The sequence below is a fragment of the Phascolarctos cinereus genome, unplaced genomic scaffold (assembly GCF_003287225.1).
Source record: "Phascolarctos cinereus isolate Bilbo 61053 unplaced genomic scaffold, phaCin_HiC Scaffold_5;HRSCAF=322, whole genome shotgun sequence".
In the NCBI taxonomy this organism is placed as follows: Eukaryota; Metazoa; Chordata; class Mammalia; order Diprotodontia; family Phascolarctidae; genus Phascolarctos; species Phascolarctos cinereus.
In genome coordinates, this window is record NW_027555958.1 from 133,207,578 (window position 1) to 133,232,416 (window position 24,839).

Below are 24,839 nucleotides of genomic sequence, written 5' to 3' on the forward strand. Positions count from 1 at the left end.
TTACAACACTATTCTAACACCCATTTTTATGTAAACTGTTACTTTTGAATATGGTACTCTTCTACTGACATATTGTAGTCATATATCTCATCCAGCAAACCCAGGGATTTCTGTAAGGTCGAATTTACTTCTTTGTGTTCAAAAATAACTCAGTTTACTTGCTACCACCTCCACAAGCTTTTTGGTGGCCCAATTTCCAACAACCTCTCTCCTCCTTCCATCCCACCCCACCTTTTATAGTGATCTCTGGCCCATTTATTATGAGGCATTCTGCTTGGTGGTCATAATGGCCTACTCCTTCACTCTTGGGATCCTTGCCATCCAGGTTAGGGTTGCCTAATTAGCATACCTACACCTGGGCTTTTTGGACCTTCATCATTAACCTATAGCCCTGTGCCTTGGTGGGTCTGATTTGGTTTTAGGTTCTGGTCATGGCTAAATGTCAGGGAGAGAGGGGACCACCCTAACTCCATTTTATCCCCTGTGTGCAAAAGCTACCATGGCCAAATCTCTGATATCACTTTTCAGCTGAGGATGACCCATTCATTTCCTTTCTCAAATTATTTCTGATCATGAGTTGATAGGTCTGTTTGTTTTATCGACTTCCTATCTCCACAGTTTTTCCTGCTTTCTTAGCAACTCACAAGAATTCCTTCTTGATGTCTGGCACTGTCAGGGTACCTTAGTTTACAAACCTTGAACAAGTGATTAGAAACTCACAGTAATCTATTTTATCTATATTTAGCCAAAATATCTATTTTATCTATATTTAGCCAAAATCCAGAGTGGGACTAGGATTTATCCCGAACTTTTTCATTCCACCCCAACTCCACCCTCAAACCTCATAAGCAGAGCCACTAGGGATGGAATAATCTTCCCAGAAAAATTTACTCATTCATCCCACTACTCCTTCTTTGTATTCTGAGAGAGTAATGTGATAATATAATATAGTGACTGATCAAAAAATCACCCTGGCCTGGATTTTTAACTATGATAGATAGCTGTATACTGTTCCAACATTTTGCCTCAGTCATCTTTCTTGCCTTATTGAAGAGGCTTATAATGCTTGCATTCTTAAAGTCATTTCTTTTTGTGTCCCATATCTTAAGGAGGAGCATTTATTTAAGCAACCATTCCTTTCTTTAATTGAACATTTTGGCAGTAATTTTCTCAGATTTATCCCTTATGGCTCTGATTTCAATGGTAATTTCTCCAAAGGGTGGAATGAAGTCTTCATCTCAGCATCTTGACACATATTCTATATCACTTAGAACCTCATCAGTGAAAGTGGAAAGCAGATTAAGGATTTAGCTGGCTTTGATGTCATCTTTCCAAGATTCTGTCCCTACCAGTGACAAAAGGGACTGCCCTTGATTTTAAGCATAGTATGTGAATATTTGAGCAAACAAAAGGCAGCATAGATCTAGATTGCTTCTACTGTAGGGCATGGTTGCTCCTTACCATAAATTACATATCATAACCTGTACATGTTCCCAAAGGTCCCTTATTGAAATGAGTTGAAGTGGTGTCAGTTAATTTTAGAAACTTACACATATCAAAAGTCAATGACAGTGTCTACATAATTTTTTAATACTGAACCATGTGTAATCGAGTGTTTTACAGACACTTGTGCCAGACCTTTTCTTGCTTTACTGAAACCATCTCATTAACAACAATACCTTCATGAGCATAGTGTCTTAACAGTTTTGTAAATACTTTAGCTCACATTATAATTTGATTATTATAACAACCCTGTGAAAGAGGGAAGATATGTATTATCCTTACTCTTCAGATGAGGAAATAAAAACACAGAGAGGTCAGATGATTTAACCTACATTGCACAGTGAAGACTAGCGCCAGGATCTCATCACCTTGCACACTCTATAATTGTTACAAATCATATTTTCAGTCTGACTTAATTTTCCTATCTGCAAAGTGGGCATAATTATATTTGCCTACCAAGAGAGGTTATTAGGAAGACTAATTAGTTTGTATTAGTAAAATGCTATATCAATTTTAATTATTGTCATTTAATAGCACTAGTATGATGGAATTAGGAGATTACCAAGTAGTAGAAAATGCTTTCTGAACAAATATCTTCTGTGAAAACTCTGTCCTGTAGTGAGCTTTCCCCTTCTATTTAAACATTTTAATAATGAATACCAAATTCAGCAAACCTTAAACTATACATTTTTATATGTGTTGGCTGTGATGAATAGTAACATAAAATTATACCTCTGTTGTTAATGAAAAAGCCACCAGTTAAGATACATGCTTTTGAAGACAGAGGTGAAAAAGACCACAAGGGGAGGTTTTTATGGCTGTCCCCAGAAAGCTAAACATACATGTTTAGAAGAACCTGATTTATAGGCATTAAAGGAATTTGTGTGGGTAAATGAAAATAATGCCTATGCCTATTATCCCTACAGGAGAGGATGTCAAGGGTCCTTACTGCCAATTCTACAAAAGAGATTTAGAGCATAACCAACCTTAGGCCAAATCACAAAGAAGCAAACTGTATGTGTTCTCCTGCCCCCTGCTACACCAGCTTCATGGTGGCAGTGATTCAGTTGACTATACAAAGCTTGAGGTATCCAGAGTGTGCTGAAAGCTCCCAATGGACTTGGAGCTATTTTTCTCTAAGCACAGAAAACTCAGCCCTTCTCACTGGGTGCTTTATCCTGGCTGTGCCTGAAAGGTCACTCAAAGTGCGGTGCTATAGATACCTTCCTGGAAGTAGAAACGTGACTTGACTAAAATGAGACTCGTTAGCCAAATCAGAGCAGATGCTGCAGTTTTTAACCTTATTCATCAAAATATTTTCTTAGGGTCTCTGTAGGGTACTGCTTTATGGATTGAAAAAAGAGTTTTTCTCTTACTTTGACCAGTGCTAAGTCTTACTTAATCCTTTATGTTCATTGTCATACCAAAGCAGAAAGAAAATTAATATCTAACATGCCGATGTCTTTTTGGTAACCAAAGTATTTCCTTGATAACAGACATTTTCAGTAATTTGCCCAAGATTATTTTTTAATTCCTCCAACTTCTATTTTCAATTAAAAAAAAAACAATTTGGTAGGGGCAGCTAGGACCTGAGTTCAAATGGGCCTCAGACCAAACACTTGATACTTACTAGCTGAGTGACCCTGGGCAAGTCACCTAACCCCAATTGCCTAAAAAACAAACAACCCCCCCCAAAAAAAACACAATTTGGAATTGTGTTCTCTTAATTAGTTGGTTTTCTTTGTATCTCCAGTACCTAACACATAGGGACTTCACAAGTGCTTATAGATTGGCTGATTCCAATCAATAACTGAGGTCAGATTTGTAAAGATGTTTGTTTGCGTTTCTCCTACTGACAAGGCCAATTATAATCCATTCCTGATGATCATTTATTATATCCCTCCAACTTGGTTGGTGGTGTTCAGTAACCTGTGAGAGATGTTATAGAAAGGACTTCTTTTTGGGTAAGAGCTTGAATTAGAGGTTTTATAAGGTGTCTTCTAAATCTAAGAGTCTACATTTCCATTTCGGTACAAATCTAAGAGAGAAAGCATAGTGAAGGGGTTAAAGAGATTGCTCAAGAGTCATGGGGAACTCAGTTCAAGTCTCACCTCATTTTGAAATGGCACTAGCTGTGTGACCATAGGCAAATCATTTAGTCATTCAATAACTCATGTAACTCCAGAGGATTATAAATGTCAGGACAATTTTTTAATCACTTTGGTGAAGGGAGTTTCTTCATTAGGGAGCTTTATACACTAATGAACTCACAAAATCCCATAAAAACTATATACTACAGTTTACCTGGGTAATTTGCTCCTGGAGCCAAGTTGTAGGAATAAAATGTGGTAGAGTTGATATTCCTGAGATTGTAATATAGGCAGGACAAGTTTGGACCACCTGTGCTTTTAACAGGAAGTTGCCTCTTCTATTTCTGTCAGTTGTCATTTTAGAGCTATTCTGGAGTTCCCTACCACTGTCAAAGACAACACCATCCTCTTAGTCATTAGGCTTGTGACCTCAGTGTCCTTGTTGATTTCTTCCTCTCACTCATCCCACTTATACACCATAGCCATCACCCTAGTGCAGGACCTCATTACTTCTTGCCTGGACTACTGCATTAGCTTTCTAATGGATACCTCAAGTCTCTCCCCTCTCCAATCCAGCCTCCACTCAGCTGACAAAGTGACTTTTCTAAAGTATAAGTGTGACCATGTCACTAACCCCTGCTCAAGAAGCTCAAGTGCTTTCCTATTATCTTGGGGATCAAATATAAACACGTTTGTCATTTTTGTTGTTCAATCATTTTAGTCATGTCTGGCTATTCGTGACCCCATTTGGGGTTTTCTTGGCAAAGATAGTAGTTTGCCAATTCCTTTTCCAGCTCATTTTATGGATGAGGAAACTGAGGCAAACCAGGTTAAGTGACTTATCTAGGGTTACACAGCTAGTAAATATCTGAGGATAGATTTGAACTCAGGAAGAAGAGTCTTTCTGAATTCAGGCCCTGCACTCTATCTAATATCTACATTTAATGATCTTTACAACTTGGATTCTTCCTACTTTTCTAGTCTTCTTTCACTTTACTCCCCCAGGATGCTAGCCTTCTTGTAATTCCTCAAATACAACACTCCATCTCCTCTCTCCATGTCTGGATGCTAACTGTCCTCCACGCCTGAAGCACTCTGCTCTGGCTTCCTTCACAACTGAAGCAATCAAATCTCAAATCTCACCTTCTCTAGGAATTCTTTTCTGGTTCCCCCAGCAGCTAATGCCTTGCCCTCTTCAATGATCAGAATCTACTCCACATACATTTTGTATGCACCTGTCATCTTCCCATTCATTGGTAGCCCGTACTATGCTTGTTTATTTTTGCCTTTCTTTCATCCCCAGTTCACAGCACAATGCTTGTAAATGCTTAGCAAATGTTCCTGGACTGACTCATGTAATCAAATATAATTAAAGTCTATTTAATTCAAGAAACATTTAGTTAAGAGCCTGCTATTGGTAAGGCATTATGAATACAAAGACAAGAACAAAACAGTTCCTACCCTAGATGACTTGAAAGGTAATGGAAAGACTATAGTGAGTATAAGTAGGCAGCAGCATATTAACAATCCAGAATTCTCCCCTACAACAGTCCTAAGACATAGTCATTTAGCTTTTCTAGTGAGGGATGGGGGTGGGGACCTCCAGAGGCAATCTACTTCACTGCTGGATTGCTCTAATTGTAAGGAAGGCTCCCCTCCCCACCCCCGACCTTACATCATGGCCATAGGTGTATGGCCATGTGTAGCCCACACATTTGTGATTATGCCTGCAGCTGCCTCTCTGTAGAATTTACTTGATAATACTGGTTCAGCCTTCTGGGGCTAAGTAAAATAAGCCCAACCTTTCTTCAAAGTGACATATATTAGTATACCTGAAGACAGATAACATGTCCTGTTTTAAGTCTTCTCTTACACAGGCTAAATAGAAAATTCTTTCCACTTATCCACTTATACTATGTATAGTATATATCTCTAGTCCCCTCCCCATCTTGGACACATTCCAGCTTACCAATATCCTTCTTAAAATATGGTGCCTATAACAGAACAAGATACTCAAGATGTGGTCTGACAGGTGTACAGTGGGATTTTCAGCTCTCTCATTCTGGATATTATGCTTAAGTTAAACTATTAAAGCTATATACCCTATTATTGAAAAGCACCTGGAAATAACCTTGCAATGGTACCAGTACATTTTTTTTTACATTGCAGGTTTAAGAATGAAACAACACCTCAAAACACTTTGTATATGCATTCACTCGTTCATTAAACAAGCATTTATTAAAAGTGTTTACTATTTGCAAGGTACTGGGGATGCAAAAATGTAGTAAGATACCTTTAAGGAGCTTATAATTTATATGCATGGAGGCCTGTAGAAACGGTGAATTTTACATGAAGTAAATGTGTTAACCAGTGAAAACAGGTGAAAGCAGAGGTGCTTAGTGTCATAAAATTGCCAACCACTTCGGGATCTTTCCTTTTGTTGGGGATTAATATTAGTATAGAGCAATAAGTCCTTTCATAGTCCCTGAGCCTCTTGCGGGTAGTCTGTGAGGTCTAGGGGCAGCAAGGTGGCACAGCGGGTAGAGTGCCTGGCCTAGAGTCAGGAAGATCTGAGTTCAAATCCAACCTCAGATACTCACTAGCAATGTGACTCTTTGCAAGTCACTTAACCCTATTTGCCTCAGTTTCCTCATCTGTAAAATGAGCTGGAGAACCACTCCAGTATCTTTGCCAAGATAACCCCAAATGGGGCCACAAGGAGTTGGACATGATTGAAAAACAACTGAACAATGCTAGTGAGGCTCAAACAATTTTCATAATAGTTCTAAGATGTTTTAATTTGCACTATGGTAAATATTGACAGATGTAACCCATACATACAAAAGCTCTTTGGGGGGAAGGGTCTTCATTGTTTGAAAACCAGTCTCTTAGAGGATCAGATAGGTGGCTTTAAGGCTAAATACATAAGACATGACAAAACTGCTCTGAACCTCTTTCAGAGACACTCTGAGTTGTGATTACAGAGTAGCACAGGGCCCACCTGGAGAGCACACAAAGATACTTGGAAGGAACAGAGACACCAAAATTAGCACATACCTTTGTTCCCTGGATGTAAAATAGCTGCACTACAGATCAAAATAAGGAGTGAGATGAGGCAACCATAACCAAGCTACCACAAGCTTGGAGAGCCTCACCTTTTGTTCGCTTCTGTCTCTGTTGCACATTGTACATGTGTGGCTCTTTCACAGTGATGGATGGGCTTGAATGACTGGGACAGCCTAGCACTGAAGCTAGTATAAAACTGGTTGAAATACTGGATCCTCCTTACCCAATATTCATCTTCTGTATGCACCTGTTGTTAATCTTTACGGCACTGCAGTACTGTGTGTGTGTGTGTGTGTGTGTGGTGTGTGTGTGTGTGTGTGTGTGTGTGTGTTAGAGACTGAGACAGAGAAAAGCAGATAGAAACAGACAGGGGTGAAGCATAATGAACCAGAGAACAGGAGAAGATTTGGACTCTCCTTCATGCAGACATGCATTAGTTTGGAGCCAGGACACATTAGTGAGAGATACTACCCTGAACCCCCAGACCACAGGTTCTTTCCAGAGACTGCATCATTTGGGCCTCATGATAATCCCATGAGAAGGTTACTACAGGTATTATGATACGCAGGTAGTAAAACTGAGGCTTAGAGAGATTAAGTGATTTGCCTACAATAATACACCCTAGTAAGAGGCAGAGGTGGGTTTTGAACTAGGTTCTTACTGAATTCAAATTCAGAATTCTAACAACTATGGCTCACTCACACAAAGAGGTTCAACACTTATATATGAATATAGGAAATCATACAAACTCTATTAAGACAACTAACATATAAAAGGAAAAAACTTCACCTTCAAAGGGTCAAGCGTCTGGGTTGACTCTTCATACTCTACCATCTGAGTAGTTTAAAAATCCACTCGGCTGTGTTCTACTCTCTTAGGTGAAATTGCCTCCAATTAGATGTGACAATGCCATTCAGGTGAAAGTGAGGGAGCTATTGTGACAAGTTCTAGCCAGCTAGTTAAGTTAGCCATGAATACGTGCTTTCAACCAACATCCCAAGAGATGTTCAGAGTGCGCAGTGCACTTAAATGTATCAGTCTAAATTAAGATTGGCTATCCCATTCCCATATAAATGTTTAGAGAAATGCAACTATGAAACATGAATACCATAAACATTTATGTGGTTCATGAATATCATTTGCCATGTGATTTGGGGCAAGAATTATATCCTTACATGGTTTGTTTCTCTTTAAATATGCAAAACATATGATTTTGAGCATGAATTAAATATCTTTCTTCAAGTGCAGGTAGTTGCTTTATAAGCCAATATGTCTAGTGGTTACTGGAACATTTTTGTAGCTAATTTGTGAAAGGGTAGAGGAATTTACGATTGTGTTTGGTGAAAACACTTAAGGCAAAGAGAAAATTCATTTATGGGTGGTGTAAGTTTGGTTGCAAAATGCAGTATGCTTGAAAAGGGACACGTCTACTTCTGTACAGGTCTCCATGGCCTCAATATCTTTTATTTTTATTCTGTTGGGGAGACAGTTTTGGGGTGAATGACTGGACTTATAATGAGCTGAATGGCATCCTGTTCCTTGTTTGGCCACTAAGTATTACTATACTTTGGACGAGTTAAGTGACCCCTATGTGCCTCAGTTTCTTCATCTGTAAAATAAAGGGTTTGTCTTAGCTGATCAGTAAGTTCCTTTAGCTCCATAAATCCATGCTATTTTATACTTCCATGATGAGTTTCCACATCAACGGCAGCAATAAAATATTTAAAGACACTTGTTTAAAAATGTTTCATTTAAGAAAACTCAGCAATGGTGATAAATGGAAATCAGATGAATGTAAAGTAGCAAGTTCTTCCCCTGGCTACTACTATTATGCATCGATTTTATTAAACAAGGTTCCATAGAGATGAGCTGCTGAAACAGATTATTATTTTCTTCAAGCATCGGTGTATGTTATTTAGGCATTTGGCACCTTTAAGCATGACAGCTCCCAACAGAGATACAGTGATAAGAAAAAAGGGGACTAGAAATGAAGGGGGGTACAGAAGGAGTCACACACAGTGCTACCTGGCACACCTTCCTTCCATCTCCCCCCCTTCCCCAACTGATGTCATTCAGTTGTGTTTATGTGCATGACTGGGCGTGCTTCATGCCTCAGCTCAGCTCTTGGGAATTCCTTTAACATTAACTTCATTAGTTACGAAGGCAGCAATCCATAACCAATTTTCTTTCCATGTCAGGGTTGTTCATGTTATAAACTGGGGCCTTTTGTTGGAAACATTTGCAATTAATCCTACAAACAAAGAAAATGCAAATCTTACACTCCCTACCCTAACCAACCCCACTGACTTAGGGCCCGGACTGCCATCTATGGTATACTAAAATGAATTGAAATTCCCACTTTGAGCCTAACCTAATTTTCTAGTGATAATAGGCACGGATTCCCAGAAGTACTCCATGCATCTTGATAGTAACATCCTAATTTCCTTTCCTGGTAAATGTTTTAAATAAGATTTTAGCACCAAAGGAAATTAACCTTTAAATTAATTGTAATTATAAAATGCCATCGCTGATTTTGTCTTCAACCTAATTACTTACTATTATTTAAACAAACTGCACCTCCTGTGAGCTTTAAGTTTGTTTCTGTTTCACTCTCTGCTACACAATGCCAACCAATCGTAACTAAAGCTTCAGTGAGTCTGTTTAGGTCCTATAAGCTTGGATAGAGCAGTCCCACTTAAATGTCAACTATTTTTTTTTCTTCTTACCTTCTTTTGTTGAAATGGCACTCCTCTGGTTGCCACTATGAGGCAGAACTTTTCAGATATCTATATGTATGACTACATATTTCTCTACAGATGTCTATCTCTATATAAAATCTGAGTGGCTGGATCTCAGAGGTGAGGGAGGCAGTCAGTATTCAGAACAAAATTACATGTCATATACTCAGACGTTCAGTCTGAGGCAGTTAGGTGGCACAGTGGGTCAAGTGATGGGCCTGAAGTCAGGAAGACTCATCTTCCCAAGTTCAAATCTGGCCTCAGACACTTACTAGCTGTGTGACTCTGGGCAAGTCACTTAACCCCATTTGCCTCAGTTTCCTTATCTGTAAAATAAGCTGAAGATGGAAACGGCAAACTATTCCAGCAACTTTGCCAAGAAAATCCTAAATGAAGAGTCAGACATATCTAAAAAACAACTGAACAACAACAAAATACTCAGTTGTAGCAGCCTACTTTTCTAAGATTCAGTATTTCTCAGCCTACCTGCTGTTAAAGAGAGAGTTAAGATCACTTTGTTAAATGAATCACTATTAGAGGTCACTACAAAAACACTTGGAAGAAATGGAGTGAGAACAATGACTGCAATAATGTAAATGACAAGAACACTTGAAGCCGAACCCTGCATAATTGTCATAACCAATCTTGGTCCTAGAGAAGAGATGAGGAAATGTAATTCCTTGCTTTCTTTGGAGGAGTGAGGGTGTATGAGGGTAGAATGCTGCACATACTCTACTGACAAGCATAGTTGTGTTGATTAGTTTTTCTTAACATTTTACTTTGTTACTAGAGAAGGTGTTTTTGGTGGGTGAATGGTAGAGAATGGGCATATCCAGAAATTACTCAGATGTAGAAACAAAAGCATCAATAAGCCTTTAAGAATAGAGAGAGAAATTGAGTGAGAATGGGAAAAATAATTGTCAAAAGGATGACTTTGAGTACATAGGCATCTCAATGGTTCTCAGGGCTTTTGGACACAACCTACTTTCCAGATAAGCTTTTGCTTTTTGTTTGTTTATGTACTTACTCTCTTCTTTAACATGCCACAAATCAGATGGTACTATGGGATTTTGGCAGACTTATTCTGTGTGTGTTCACATCAACATTCTAACACTGAAACATGTACCATCCCCTTGCTCCCAGTTTCCCTCTTTGCCTTGCTATCTTTAATTCATGATAAAGTTTTAGGCATTGAGGAAACAAACTAAAAAATGTGGATGTGGACTGGATATTTCTGAATATTGGCATAACAAATTGGGAGCTTTTCCAATAATCATTTTAACCACTGCAATGCATGTGTTTCCCTTTTTCATCCACCCATCCATCCATTCATCTATCCATCTATCATTTATCATTTATCATCCATCCAATATTCTTTTGCTTCAACCAACATCTCTTTTTCTAATATAATCTTTATTATATCATAACAAATCCCAACTGTAATGAAACCCTGTTATGATGTCACTTGGCAGACTTGTAGAATTGCAGTATTGAGACATCAAGGCCTAAAGCTAAAAGGTCATTTAGTCCTATCCTATCCTACTCCCCATACAGCATTGTCCTTATGGCACTATCTGTCCCTTCTAACATTACTTTCCCTAAAATTGTGATTGCTTAGAACTAATTAATGACATCAGGTTGTCTATGCCAATACTTTTCCTGCTACTTGTTGGTTAATACAATTGGAAGAGCTTTCCTCTTCTAAGTCAGGCCACCTAGTCTTTTTTTTTTTTGGAGGTGGGGGTAGGTTAAATATCTACTGTAACTCTATCCTCTTCTCTATAATGGTTGCTCTGTCCTGCACAGTGTCTCTTTTATTCTTTCATCTAAGAGCAAGGCCAAATCAATCACATAGCATTCTCAGAATGCAATAGAAAAATGGAAAGAAAAAAGCACTCCCATTTTTTCATGTCTTTTTTTGCCTTAAGATCAGGTTAATTTAAAGATATGAAGACATGATTAGGACCATGAGATGGAGAAGTGACATTGGAAAGAAGTGACATTATCACCCTGGAGGAAATCACAAATATAAGGAATTTAGAGAAATATGGGAATATATATATGAAATGATGGGAAGTGAAGTAATCAGAACCAGGAAAAAAATATATAAAATGACAACAATGTATTATAGAAAGAGCAATAGAACAGAACTAAACATTGATCCCAAGGAAGAGATGAAAAATATGCCTTCTTCTTGTTGTTGAAGAAGTAGGGGAGCAGGTCCACTGTATGTGTGGAATAGAGGACATGCGGTTGGACATAGCTAATGTGTTGGTTGATTTTCTGGAACTAAAAAAAAACTTTGGTACAAGCGAAGGCTTGGTGATTTGGGAGGGAAGGCATACTTAGAAATGAATTTGGTGAGAAAACAGAACATCAATAAAAATTTTTTACTGTGACATAACTTGTCTTATCCCTCAAATATACACCAAAGTCTGACACTTCTTTCTTGCTTCTTTTATTAACTGTCTGATTGCTCCTCAGTCTCTCTTATAAGATCTTCATTCATGTCAAGTAACAACTATTAACTGTGGAGGTACTCCAAGCTCTTCCTTAGACCCTCATCTCTTTTCTCTCAAACAGTGATCTCATCATCTCAGTCATCATTTTTGTGCAGGTAATGTCCAGATTTAGCCCTAGTTTCTCTCTTGAGCTCCAATTACACATTACCAAATCAATGTTCTATAGGCATCTTCATCCCACCTCTCACCAAACTTACTCCTTTTCTGAACTCACCTATCACTGTTGAGAATACCACAAACCTAGTTATCCAGATTCCCAAACTCAGTGTCATCCTTGACTCTTCACTCCCACTGTTCCACATCCAATCAGTTGCCAGATCTCATCATTCCTATCTTCATGCTATCTCTTGTAGACATTTCCTTTTTTTCACCCTCATCATGGTTTGCCTGAATGATTGCTATAGCCTCTTAAGTGGTCTTTGTGTCTCAAGTCTATTGCTGTTCTAATCCATCTACCATACAGCTGCCACAGGGATGTTTTTCCCCACAAGGCACAAGTGTCACCATGGGCAGCTAGGTCACCAGTAGAGTGGATAGAGTGGCTCCCTGGAGTCAGAACAACCTGAGTTCAAATCTAGCTTTAGACACTTACTATCTGTGTGTTCCTGGAAAAGTTGCTTAACTCTGTTTGCCTCAGTTTCCCCATCTGCATAATGAACCGGAAAAGAAAATGGCAAACCACTCCAGTATCTTTGCCAAGAAAACCCCAAAATGGGGTTATAAAAAGTTGGACATGACTGATTGACAAAACAACAATAAATCTTACCATATTAAATCCTTCCCCTGCAAACCACCACCACACCACCACCACCACAACCACCAACCACCATCATCAACAAACAGCAATAACATTCCTTCTAAAACCTCCAATAGCTCTCTATTGCCTCTAGATTAAATACAAATTCCTCTTTTGGTCATTAAATGATTTTTACAAGCAAGCCCTTTCCTACTGTTCCAGTCTTCTTATACATTAGTACCCTGCACATACTCTCTATTGTTGTAATACTGGTTTATTTGCTGTTTCTCATACACAATGCTCCTTGTCCCGTTTGTTTACCTTTGCCCTGGCTATCCCTCATGCTTGGAATGTTCTTCCTCTTTACCTCTGCCTCTCAAAATCCCTGGCTTCCTTTGAGGTTTAGCTGAGATGAAACCTTTATTTTTGTTGTTGCTGGAGACCTTTCCTAGCTCTCCTCCCTTCCTTCTCACAGCCTTCCCCATTAAGATTACCTCGTATTTACATTTTATATATTTTGTCTATACTTACATGTGTACATTCCTCCTCCCCCATTAGAATGTAAGCCCTTTGACAGATGAAATTATTTTGGCTTTTCCTTTTCACCCTCAGCACTTAGCAAAGTACTAGCCACATTCTAAAGGCTTAATAAATTCTCGACTGATTGAATAATAGTGAGTTTAGTGAGTTTTCTCCTTAAAGACCACAAGAGGGCATCAGTTAATTGCAGTCTAGAAAATAAATGAAGGGTAGACAGAACTTTTGGATTAAGAATTTTGTGTCTCTTACAGATAGGAAACACCATTGCCAATCATAGAAATTTGCACAATTGTGATATGAAACTCTATATGGGCATCTTCTGCAGAATCTGACCATCTGCCCAGACTAGTATGTTTAGACTTTATTAAGATTTTTTTTTTTATCCTATAGATCTGTATGAGGTCTGATTTATTGAATCTTAGTTATAAGCACTGGCTGAAGGGAAAGGAATAAACATTTCATCAAGCAGTGTTGATATGACTTAGAACGTGAGGACATTCTCTAATAATATGCCATTCAATAGTGGGCCAAAATTTAAGTTGATGGGCATGGAAATTAAAAATTTTGGTTTGGTTTTGTTTAGTTTGGAGGGCAAATATGGGCAATGAATGAATAAATGAATGAAAAAAAATATGTTAAGCATTTGTTCTATTCAAAGCAATGTATTAAGTTCTAATAAAAACTAGTCAGTTCCGGCTCTCAAGGACCTCAAATTCTAATTAGGGGACACAAAACATACAGGAGATTCCAGCTGCAACAATGTAAATATGTTGTTTTAGTAGAGTCCTTAGAAGACCTAAAGCAATCACTATCAAAATACAAGACTTCAAAAATGGGTTGGTCCCTCAAAACCAAAAAGGCAAATTCTTACATCACTAACTAGCTCTTGAACCTTCACAATTCTCCCTCACAACTTACCACCTAAGATGGCTCAGCCCCTTTTGTACAAAAAGCACTTTGGGGCCAATGCAGCTATACTTGGAGTTGGAAGGAAGGAATGTAAAGATAGTAAGAAGGAACGCTCATTTACTTTGTAGGTGCCATCTAGCAAATGGGACAGTAGGTGACCAGAACCCAGAGAACAGTATCTAACCTCATAATGACCTTAGTAAATTGGAGAAAGACAAAAGCATTTAATAAATTTACATACTTGCCAGTAGTCTTCAAAAGGAAAGGAAATAAAAGTGATAGGGAACGATTAGCTACAGTGAATTAAATGACTTCCCATGATTCTCTTTACCCCAGTGAGATTAGATGGTCTACATTATACATTGACTGCATTATTCATCCCAAGACCAGTTGGTCTTAAAAAGGGTAGAATAGATGAATAGGTGTGTGTATGAGTGTGTTCAGTTGCCAGTTAAGTATTTTAAAGTCCATTTCAATATTATTTCCATTTTAGAAGTCCCTTGAAGGTATTGGTTTTATTAATGACATTCCAGGGCCTTTCCCACATTAAAAAATATACTGAATCTTTCTTGTTGTTTTTTAGAAAAGGTAGTAACTACTTAGAAAAAGGTGCCCACTTTGAGGCAGAAGAACATTATTTTAGGATTATAAGTATCAAATATAGCAAGATATTTTAAAAAATATTGGTATCTCATGATTTTGGGGGAGGATGGAAAAAGTCTAGACCTGTAATTTCCTAAGTGTGGGCAACACTCTGGAGTGGAATTTTCTTCCACTGATAAAAAATAGTTGGAGGGAGGAGGCTGTGTGCTTTCATTTTGAGTGGAGAGATGGAATGGTGGGTGAACAGGAAATAAGCCACCTAGAATTCCTTGACAGCCTAGCCTTTGCCAGTCATAGACAATGGAACATTTTGAGATTTCATACAGAGGATTTTCTAGTTGTTACTAGATCTTCCCTTGTATGAGGATTGATGCTAGAGTATCAGCGCCTTCCCTTCCTGTACTCGTTCCCACTGGGAAAGTAGTACTTTAAATCCAAAGCTTAGTCTGCCATTTTAAGTATTTATTTGCCAATTTAATTCATATCTATAAAAGTTAGCTTTTACTCTTGATATAAAAAGTCCCTTGAGCATAGAGGCTGATTTATTCTTGTCCCTATATCCCATGCACCTAGCACAAGTGACTGGCACATAACATACTTTAAAAATGAATGAATTCTTGTTGAATTGAATTTTTTAAATGTAGGACCTGAGTTTCCACACGGGTGCTAGGTAAAGATTAAAAATAGTCACCTTTGCATTATTCACATGCAATGCATGTTTGACTTTGAGCTTTTACTCCTAGCTAGAGTGGTCAGCTTGTGCCTTTTCTTCTTTCCTAATGCTTTTTGACCAATTTCCCTCCATTAATGAAAAATAGGTAAAATTTGTATTTGTAATCTTTTAACCTCCCATCATAACTATTCAGTATATTGAAAGAGAATATAGTGTTCCTGTAGACATACGGAAAGAAATATATGATTATGTTGGAAAGACAAATGGGTTAAGAAGGAATTTATTCCAGAATAGAGCCAGGGCTTCTGTGGAGCCTGCTCACATCTACCTCTATATTCACTTAAATGAATAATTTTGTAATTTGGTTCGAAGGTAGTCTTCACAGATGAGATGGCCTTAAATTCAGCAATTATCAAACTTGTTTGAACCCCCTTTTCTTGATAACCCTTGTGATATATCTATGCTACCCAAATAAGCAAAGAAAATGTTGTCATCAGTTAAGTTAATGAATACAAGTTTTAAAGCATAGAAACCAAATCTGTTACAAATCTAGGCTTTCAATACATTCCTAGAAATTCTTTCCAGCTGAGAGACTACAGGGAATTTAAAACACTCCCCACAGAGTAAAGTAACATAATAATTAAAAAATGGGGTTACGGTGTCAGACATGACTGAAAAATGACTGAAAATGAGCACACACACTACATATATGTATATATAGTAAACATTTATGTATATATGTACAGTCACACTTATGTACATATATATTACATATAATGAACTGATAATACAGCTATGAAGAGATGTATGCATTTTTTATTCCTTTCACTTCCCCTGCTTTTCCTTCATGGTTTTAAAAACAGATCATGTATCATATACCACATATGGAAGGCACTTTAGAGGATTTTGTCCATCCCACCCAATTTTACAGATGAGGAAGCTGAGGTTCAGAGACATTGTGTCATGTTTACACAACTAGTAACTATCAAATGCAGTATTTGAGCTTAGGACATCCTGCCTTCTAGACTACTATTCTACACACTAGTCCATGAGACATCTAGGGTGAAGAATGAATTATTCTTTTATCTTCTCATTTTCAAATCATGGTAATCATTAAGTAAAGTAACTCTTTACTGTGATATCTCCTTAGAGTAAACCCTTCTCTAGTAGGCTAGTACTAAGTGAAGTAAGGAGGAAGAAAATCATATATCATACTCCATTTATTCATTTCTAATCAATAGGGTACAACAAACTTTTTACCTGACATGACTAGAGGGTTAGGGAATGACTTTTCCATTCCAGTGGAAAATCTTGGTAAGGTTTCTCTAAGTGGGTTTTAACCGTTTTGATCTCTGAGGTCCTTTCTATTTCTAAATGTTATTAAACCTTTACCTATAATGTGTGAGCCTGAGAATGGATCTTGTTGTGGAGTAGCTATTGTTATGATCTGAGCTGTAGGTGAAGAACATTAGAAATCAAAAGAAACAGAGTATGAATCTCATAAAATAGTCTCTGCAATGATCTGAAGCCAGATCCCATTTCATAGTTTTCAATCTAACAAATATTTTAAAACTACTTTCTGTAATATAATGTCTTAGTACTATAAAGCACAAGGTTAGGTGCTGGGGTGATATAATATTTTGATGAGGTATTTCATGTTTTCATCTATTTTTTCATTTTTTGTTTCTGTTTGATTCTTGCTCTCTCATAGAGTCATTAATTTCCATTTGTCCAATTCTAGTTTTTAACAGATTGTTTTCTTCTGTTAGTTTTTGTACTTCCTTCTTCAATTGGCCAATTGTGTCTTTTAGGGACTTGTTTTCTTCAGTGTACTTTTTTTCCAATTGGCCAATTTTATTTTTTAAGGACTCTTCTACCTCTCTCATTTGACTTTTAAAATCCTTCTTGAGTTCTTCTAAGAAAGCTTTTTGGGCTTCAGACCAGTTCATATTCCCTTTTGATGTTGCAGATGTGGGTTTGTTGACAATGTTGTCTTCTTCAGAATTTCTGTCCTGATCTTCACTCTTCTCATAATATGAATCTATGGTACATTTCCTTTTACTCGTGGTGTGTCCTTATTCCCTGGCCTTTAAAGAGATTGAGCTCTCCTGCTGGGGAACAGAGAGCACTGACCCAAGCTTCTTGTGTTGGGAGCCTAGGTCTTGGTCACTGGCTTTTTGTGCTGGGGCCTCTTATGTTGGCAATTGGAGGCTATAGGGTTCTGGCAGCTTACCTTGTGTTGGGCTGGAATCAGCAAGGCTGGAATTTTCAGGCAGTTCTAGGTTGCCTGCTTTTCCTTTCCTTTAGCTTTCTTCAGCTCCTTTTAGATGGGTGCTGCAGGGTGTTTATCTGTCTGGGGCCCCTTGCAGTGCTGCCTCCCTCGTTTCTGCTAATGCACTGGGAGATTCCTTTGTGGTAGAGTGCTGAGGCACCTGGTGGTTTTCTGAGCTGGTTTCCACCAGTTCACCTGCCCTCGCTGAGGCCCTGGGAGGTCCAGGTGTTGGTGTTTGCCTGCTCTACCACCTGGGCTTCAGGATCTCTTCCTAGTTGACAGTTGGAGGCTTTAGGGTTCTGACAGCTTACCTGGTGTTGGGTTGGAATCAGCAAGGCTGGGACTTTAGAAAGACTTTAGGTTGCTTTCTTCAGCTCCTTTCAGATGAATGCTGCAGGGTGCTTATCTGCCTGGGGCCCTTTTAGTGCTGCTTCCCTTATTTTTGCTGAGGTACTGGGACACCTGTTTGCCGGGCTGCTGCACTGCTGCTCCTGTCTTTCTTCTAGTTCAGTTGTTCCAGGGTTTTTTTCTGGGGTGATATTTTCTGGGTTTTTGGAGGGTGATAGGGGAGAGTGAGAAGAACTACCTTTTTACTCTGCCATCTTGGCTATCGGAAGCGGAAGTTGGGTGATATAATATTTTGAAAATTCATACCCCTTTCCCTTATAGCCTACAGTATGGAAGGTGAATAAAATACACATACCCAATGTACACACACACACACACACACACACACACACATATACATATATATATATATACACATGTAAATTTAGAACAAATTAATATGTGATAAGTCTATAAGAGATTTAGAAGAGAATGAGGACCATAGCCTTCTGGAGAGATGGGGGTAAGGCCTCATTCCTGGAGGATTTTAATGAAAGAATGAGAATTCAAAAGAACAGGAAAAGGAGGCCCTTCTAGGACTTGGAACATTGTGAATAGAAACATAAGTCATGCTCATGGGTCAGTGAGTGGTCTAGTTTGGCAGAAGTACAGAAATTTGGAGAGTAGTATGAGCTTAAGGTTAGAAAGGTAAGGTGGCACCAGGATGTGAAGGTTTTTGAATGACAAATATAGAATTTAAACTGTATTCAGATGGCAATAGGGAGCCATTGAAGATTTTGAGGGGAGGAATGGAACAACAAAATCTAAGCATGAGAAACATCATTTTATCTGTGGTAGGAAGGAAGGTCAGATGGTGGAGAGAGTGGAAGCAGGGAGATATGTTAGGAGGCTCTAATAAAGTTCATTTTGGTAAAAATGGGGACCTATGCTTGCATAGTAGCAGTGGTGATTAGGGGCAAATGGGGATAGAGGCAAGAGATATATAAAGGTAAAATCTATAGGTCTAGATTCAAGAGTCTGAAAAGTTGGCTGTGAAAAGTGAAATGGGAGAAAAGTCAAAGATAATGCTGAGGTTCAAATACTGGAGAGAATGAATACGTGCAAACACCAGTCATTAAAATAGTTGTCAGAATTTAGCTCTTCTCAGCAATGCAAAGATCTAAGACAACTTTAAAAGACTCCTAATGGAAAATGTTGTCCACTTCCAGAAAAAGAACTATGGTGTCTGAATGCAGTTAGAAGCATACTACTCTCTCTCTCTCTCTCTCTCTCTCTCTCTCTCTCTCTCTCTCTCTCTCTCTCTCCTTTCTTGTGGTTCTTCCCATTGGTTCTAATTCTTCTTTACAACATGACTAATGTGAAAATATGTTAGACCTATATCAGATTGCATGCCATTTTGGGGAAGGGAAGGGGAGGTAGGGGGTGAAAATTTAGAGCTCAAAATTTTATGGAAGTGAATGTTGAAAACTAAAAATAAATAAATAAATTTTTAAAAGTAGTTTTCAGGAGAAAGAGGAAAGTTGAAGGATTCCAGTTTTGGACGTGTTGAGTTTGAGGTGCAACATCCAGGTGGAGATGACCTATCCTATGTACAAATCTGAAGTAAGTACAAAAGCAGGGCAAAGTGTTTCTGAGAATAGCATTCAGAGCACTCAGAATCAGAATGAGTTTTGACTGGTGATGAATGCTATGAAAAACAAACAGTAAAAAAAAAAAAGAGGTCTTTTAGTTATATTTAGAACAAAAGGAAGACCCTCAAGCTAGAAAGGACAGATCAAAATGGTTAATTGGGAGTTGATACCCTAGACATAAGGAGAAAATAAGAAAGGATGTCCTCACTGAGTTCAAAACACTCATCCCTAACAAACTCTATCCCAGGATACTAGAAGGATTGGCTGACAGTGATGGTCAATGCTATATAGATCTTAGCAAGATAAGGGATAATATGAGAAGGGCTGCAGGATTGGAAAAGTGAAAATATTATGTTTTTTATAAAAGGGGAAAAGATAGAGCCTGCAAATTGTGGAAAGTAAGCTTGACTTTGATTCCCAGCAAGGTCTTAGAACATATCACTAAAGGAACATTGAACATTTAGGAAAGGAAGCAGAAATCAAGGAAGCAGCTAATGTTTATCAAGAATAAGTCATGGCAGACTAACCTCATTTTACTTTGTGAAGGTAGTACTAGATACTAGTACTAGGTCAAGGAAATGTTTCAGACACAGTATATCAAGGCAGATAGGGAGCATAGTGGACAGAACAGTGGAAGTGGAGTCAGGAAGTATTCAAATCCTGACTCAGACACTTTTTATGTAACCTTGGACAGGTTATTTAATCTCTGCCTCAGTTTCCTTATTTGTAAAATGGGGATAATAATAGCACCCACCTCCCAGGATTGTTGTAAGGGTAAAATGAGATAATATTTTTAAAACACTTTGAATGTAAATCTTAAGTGATATATAAAAGCTATTATTATTATTCTTCAAAATATTTGCTAAAGTTTTTCATACTAGCTTTGTGGACAAGATAGAGGGATGCTACATGACAGTACAGTTAGGTTGGATTCATAATTAATTGAATTAACATAACCAAGGAGTAATGAAATAAATTTATGAAAGACAGGTCCTAACGTGGGGCTAAAGCGATTTGTCCTTAGTCCCATACTCCTCAACAGTTTTTCAGTAATTTGGATAAGAATATAAACTGTCTTATCCATCAAATTTCCAAAGGATGCAAAGCTGGGAAGGAAAACTCACTTGTCAAATGATAGGATCCAAAAAGTTCTTGACAAACTAGAATAATGAACCAAATCTAATAAGATGAAATTTAGTAGTATTAATAGTTAGTACAATAATACCTTAGTAGTGTTACTATTAGCAGTAAAGTAATACTTTAGTAGTAGTAATAATACTTAGTAGAGTTAAATGTAAAATCCTGCACTTGAGTTCAATGCCACAAATTCAAGATTGGAGGGCTATGTCTTCACAACATTTTTTTCTGAAAAAAGGTATGGGTATTTTATTGGACTTCACGCTCAGTATGGGTTGATGTTGGGATATGGTAGCTCATGATCTTAGGCCGTATTAACAGAGCATTAATGTATAGAAAAGGGAGGTTGTAGTCCTGTTGTATACTCTACCTTTGTCAGACCTCATCTGGAATATTGTGTTCAATCAGAATGCCACAATATAGGAACAACATTGTCACTCAAGAGAGTGTCCTTAGGAAGCATAATTACAGGCATTTCCATGTGAAGACTAATTGAGGGAACTTGAGCTGTTTATCTTAGAAGAGAATAAAATGGTGAAACAAAGCATGAAAGTTGCAGGGGAGTAGGTTTAAGCTTGATGCAAGGAAAATCTTGACAATTGAAGGGATTGCCTCAAGAGGTAGTGGGTTCCCTATTTCTTGAGAGCTCCTAGTGAAAGGTAGATAGCCACTTCTTAGGACTGTCATTACATGGATTATTGTCATTTCTGAAGTCTCTTCCCACTATGAAATTCTGAAATCTTATATCCCAAAAGACGTCAGAACAAGAAATGTAGATTTGGCAATCATTTGTGTAGAGGTAATATTTAAAAGCAGAGTTATGAATGAAAATTGCTAATGGGAGAGTATAAAGAGAGAACAAAAGAAGGCAATAAACTGAGTCTTGGAGAACATTCACCTTATGGTATTGGCAAGAGGCAAAGGAATCAGCAAAGCAATGGAGTGGTTAGGGAGAACTTTAGAGAAGATCCAAGAGTATTTGATGTCTCTGAAACCAAGAGAGAAATGAATATCCAGATGGAGGGTTAATCAACAATGTCCAATGCTATTAATAGCCAAGGAGAAACAGGACTGAGAAAAGCTCGTTACTTTAGGAGATCACTGGAAGAAGTCTCAGTAGAGTGGTAGGAATGGAAGCCAGATTAGAAGGATTCAAGCAATCAACAAACTTTATCAAGCACCTACTATGTGCCAGGTACCATGCTAGGCAGTGGGGATACAAACATAGAAATAATCTTAAATCTGAAAGGGTTTGCTTTCTTAAAGAGAGAGTGGGTGGTGAGGAAGTGATGGATGAGTGCAAAAAACTTTTTCATTTAATTTAGAAGTGAATGGCACAAAGGGAGACAGCACAGTAGCTGGATGGGGGTAGCAGGGTTAGGAAGAGGTTTTTTCATATTGGGTTCAGGTGATTATGTTTGTAAGCATATGGGGAGAAGCCATTGGAGAGGGAATATTGTAGAATGGATGTTACCGACAAGAATTTTAGCTCCAGATGCAGGTAATTATTCAAGAAGAGTTAATGATCAGTAAAAAATGAGAAAACCATTACAGGGGACAGCTTTTCTCAACTTTTTTTCCCTTCTCTTCCCAACCTCTTTCACACTTACCATCCCCTTCCTCCTGCTTTTTAGCCTCTCATAATTGTTTTAGGATGGTAAGATGTTTAAGACTCAGATTATGGCTTCCTGAATGGGTAAAAGCACACTTTAGTAATATGCTGGACTGGACCCTTTTATGAGAAACTCTTTGGCTCTGTTGGAGACAAAAGACTCATCTCTTGTTCTAATGATATATTTGGGCTAATGTTTAAGAAGTAAGAAGACAAGACAGGAGGAATCGTAAAAGCTGCTTTGAACTTGAAAGAAATGCAATAGAGCTTTAATACTTACAGCTGTCCTCTTCTTCAGTAATACATTTCACAACATAACAGGCGTAGATGAACCCTGCCAACTGAAACAAAACAGAAGAGCTTTAGAGAGGAGGCACAAAGCAATAGAACAGGGTCTGGCTTGGGGAAGTAGTTCAAAGGTAGGCAATTCTCCCCACTGTTAATTGCTCAGAAGGGAATCTGCAATCCTGGGCCTTGATTTCCATGTGTTTTGATTTGATTTGAGCGGTATTGATCAGTTTGACAAACAAATATTTTGCTGTTTTTTCTCTGACCTGAGCTTGTGTGTGCAATCAGTTTGAGACAGACAATCTAAAGCAGTTGATTGGAGGTGTGAAATACAGAATGGCAATGATGAATTAACAGTGAGTGTTCCATGAGATACAGTGCCAATCAATTTATAACTTAGAATTACACCACAACCCCCGACATAAAAATTGAGCTTACAATATCTGATCAACTGAAAGAGGTCATGAGGGAAAAATTCAGAACTGGAGCATTTTGTGGCAATAATAAACATTAGCACTTTGTAATAGTAATAACTGATATAACATAGCACTATCAATGCATAATGCATTTGATTTTTGCAACAATCCTGTGAGGTAGGTAGTATGAATATTCTTGTCCTCATTTTTAGGACCGAGGGAAAAAAAATCAAGTTTTAGAGGGAATAAAGGATATTCCAAAGTCACATAGAAGTAAGTAGTTTACTTAGTACTTGAACTCCACTATTCTGACTGCAAAACCAGTGTTTTGTTCACCCCAATACATCATGCTCACTTTAATGTGTTGCATGATACAAATAGAAAAAAAAAACAGGTTCTTAAATAGAATGCACAGTTATACAAGTACCCACCAGATTTTAACATCTCCAGTCTGTCGTGTACATATCTGTGAACTTTTTTTCTAATACAGATTTGACTGTATTATTCCCCTACTGAAATACCTGCAATGGCTCCCTCTTACCTAAAGGGAAATAAACCCTTAAAATAAACAAAATAAAAATAGAGTCCTTATCCTGGCACTAGATATATAAGGCTATCTACAATCTAGCTCCAACCTACTTTTCCAGTTTTATTTTATATTACTCCACTTCACGTAATCTAGTTGGTCAAACTGACTTACCAGCCAGCCATTTTCTAAACTGTTCTTGTCTCCCCCCACCTTATGTCCAGGGCATTCCTTGTAACTGGAATGTATACCTTCTTTAATGGTACCTGTTGAAATTTTCTTCCTTTAAGATTCAGTTTTGATATTACCTTCTCATTAACCTTTCCTAGACTATTCTCCATGCCTTAAATTAAAACCTTCTATCTATCTTCAAATTTCCTAAAGTACTTTTTTTTTTTTGCAATCCCTCCTTTGTCCCCCTAGTGCTACTGTTTATTTAAATCTTATTTTTGTATATATTATGTTCTTATATGATATTGTAAGATTCTTCTTCTGTACTGGTACTTTTTACAGAACAGACAATTTTAAATATTTACAGAATTGAATTGATGAAGTAATAGATTAAATGGACACTGTAAAACAAAAATGGACTATTATAATCCATTTACTTTGGTGACATGCATCACATTTTCCATCGTAGAAGAGAATGCTCATGTGGTGAATACATTGTAACTTTGATTTTGCTCTCCTTATCATTTGTTCCATAGTGTTAAGTAGACCAGTGAGACTGGATATATATCTTCTTTGGGATTTATGATTATTAAGGACACCTGTCCATCTAAATAGAGGGTCCTTAACTTCTTAATTCCAATAATACAGTAAAGTCAATTTCTGAGTACTAGTCCAGTGGACAAAATAACAATGAAATTTATAGTGTATCCTCCTCTCCTCCACACTGAAGGATGGGGAAATTTTTCCATTTTATAAACTCCTTTCCATTTTTATGGAATACTAAAAAGCATGCCCTTAGGAAAGTGGCTATAATCATAAGACATTCACAATTGCTTATGTACATTTCAAAGGACTGATGTGTTGATGTGAGAATATCTGGTGGTGGGGTAAGGGGTCAAATGGAGAATAGGAGAAGGTCCCATTTTTCCATTAGGATATATAAGAACTATCTGCTCATCAAAAAAAGTACAAGCCTGAAATGAAAGGAAGTGTTAGACATATAAAAGCTATTTTCCATTAGCTGGCAGGCTATAGTGTATCAAGAAGTTAGCTAAGGG

The 24,839-nt window shown here is 37.8% G+C and overlaps 1 protein-coding gene across 1 annotated transcript in view; it reads right to left on the reverse strand.

The window, feature by feature from the left end:
* Positions 1–24,839, reverse strand: part of NKAIN2 (sodium/potassium transporting ATPase interacting 2) — a 1,318,805-nt gene that overhangs the window by 18,606 nt on the left and 1,275,360 nt on the right. The window contains exon 5 of the mRNA XM_078155167.1: positions 22,661–22,721. Coding sequence (XP_078011293.1) covers positions 22,661–22,721 — 61 coding nt within the window. The remainder of the gene's footprint in view (positions 1–22,660; positions 22,722–24,839) is intronic.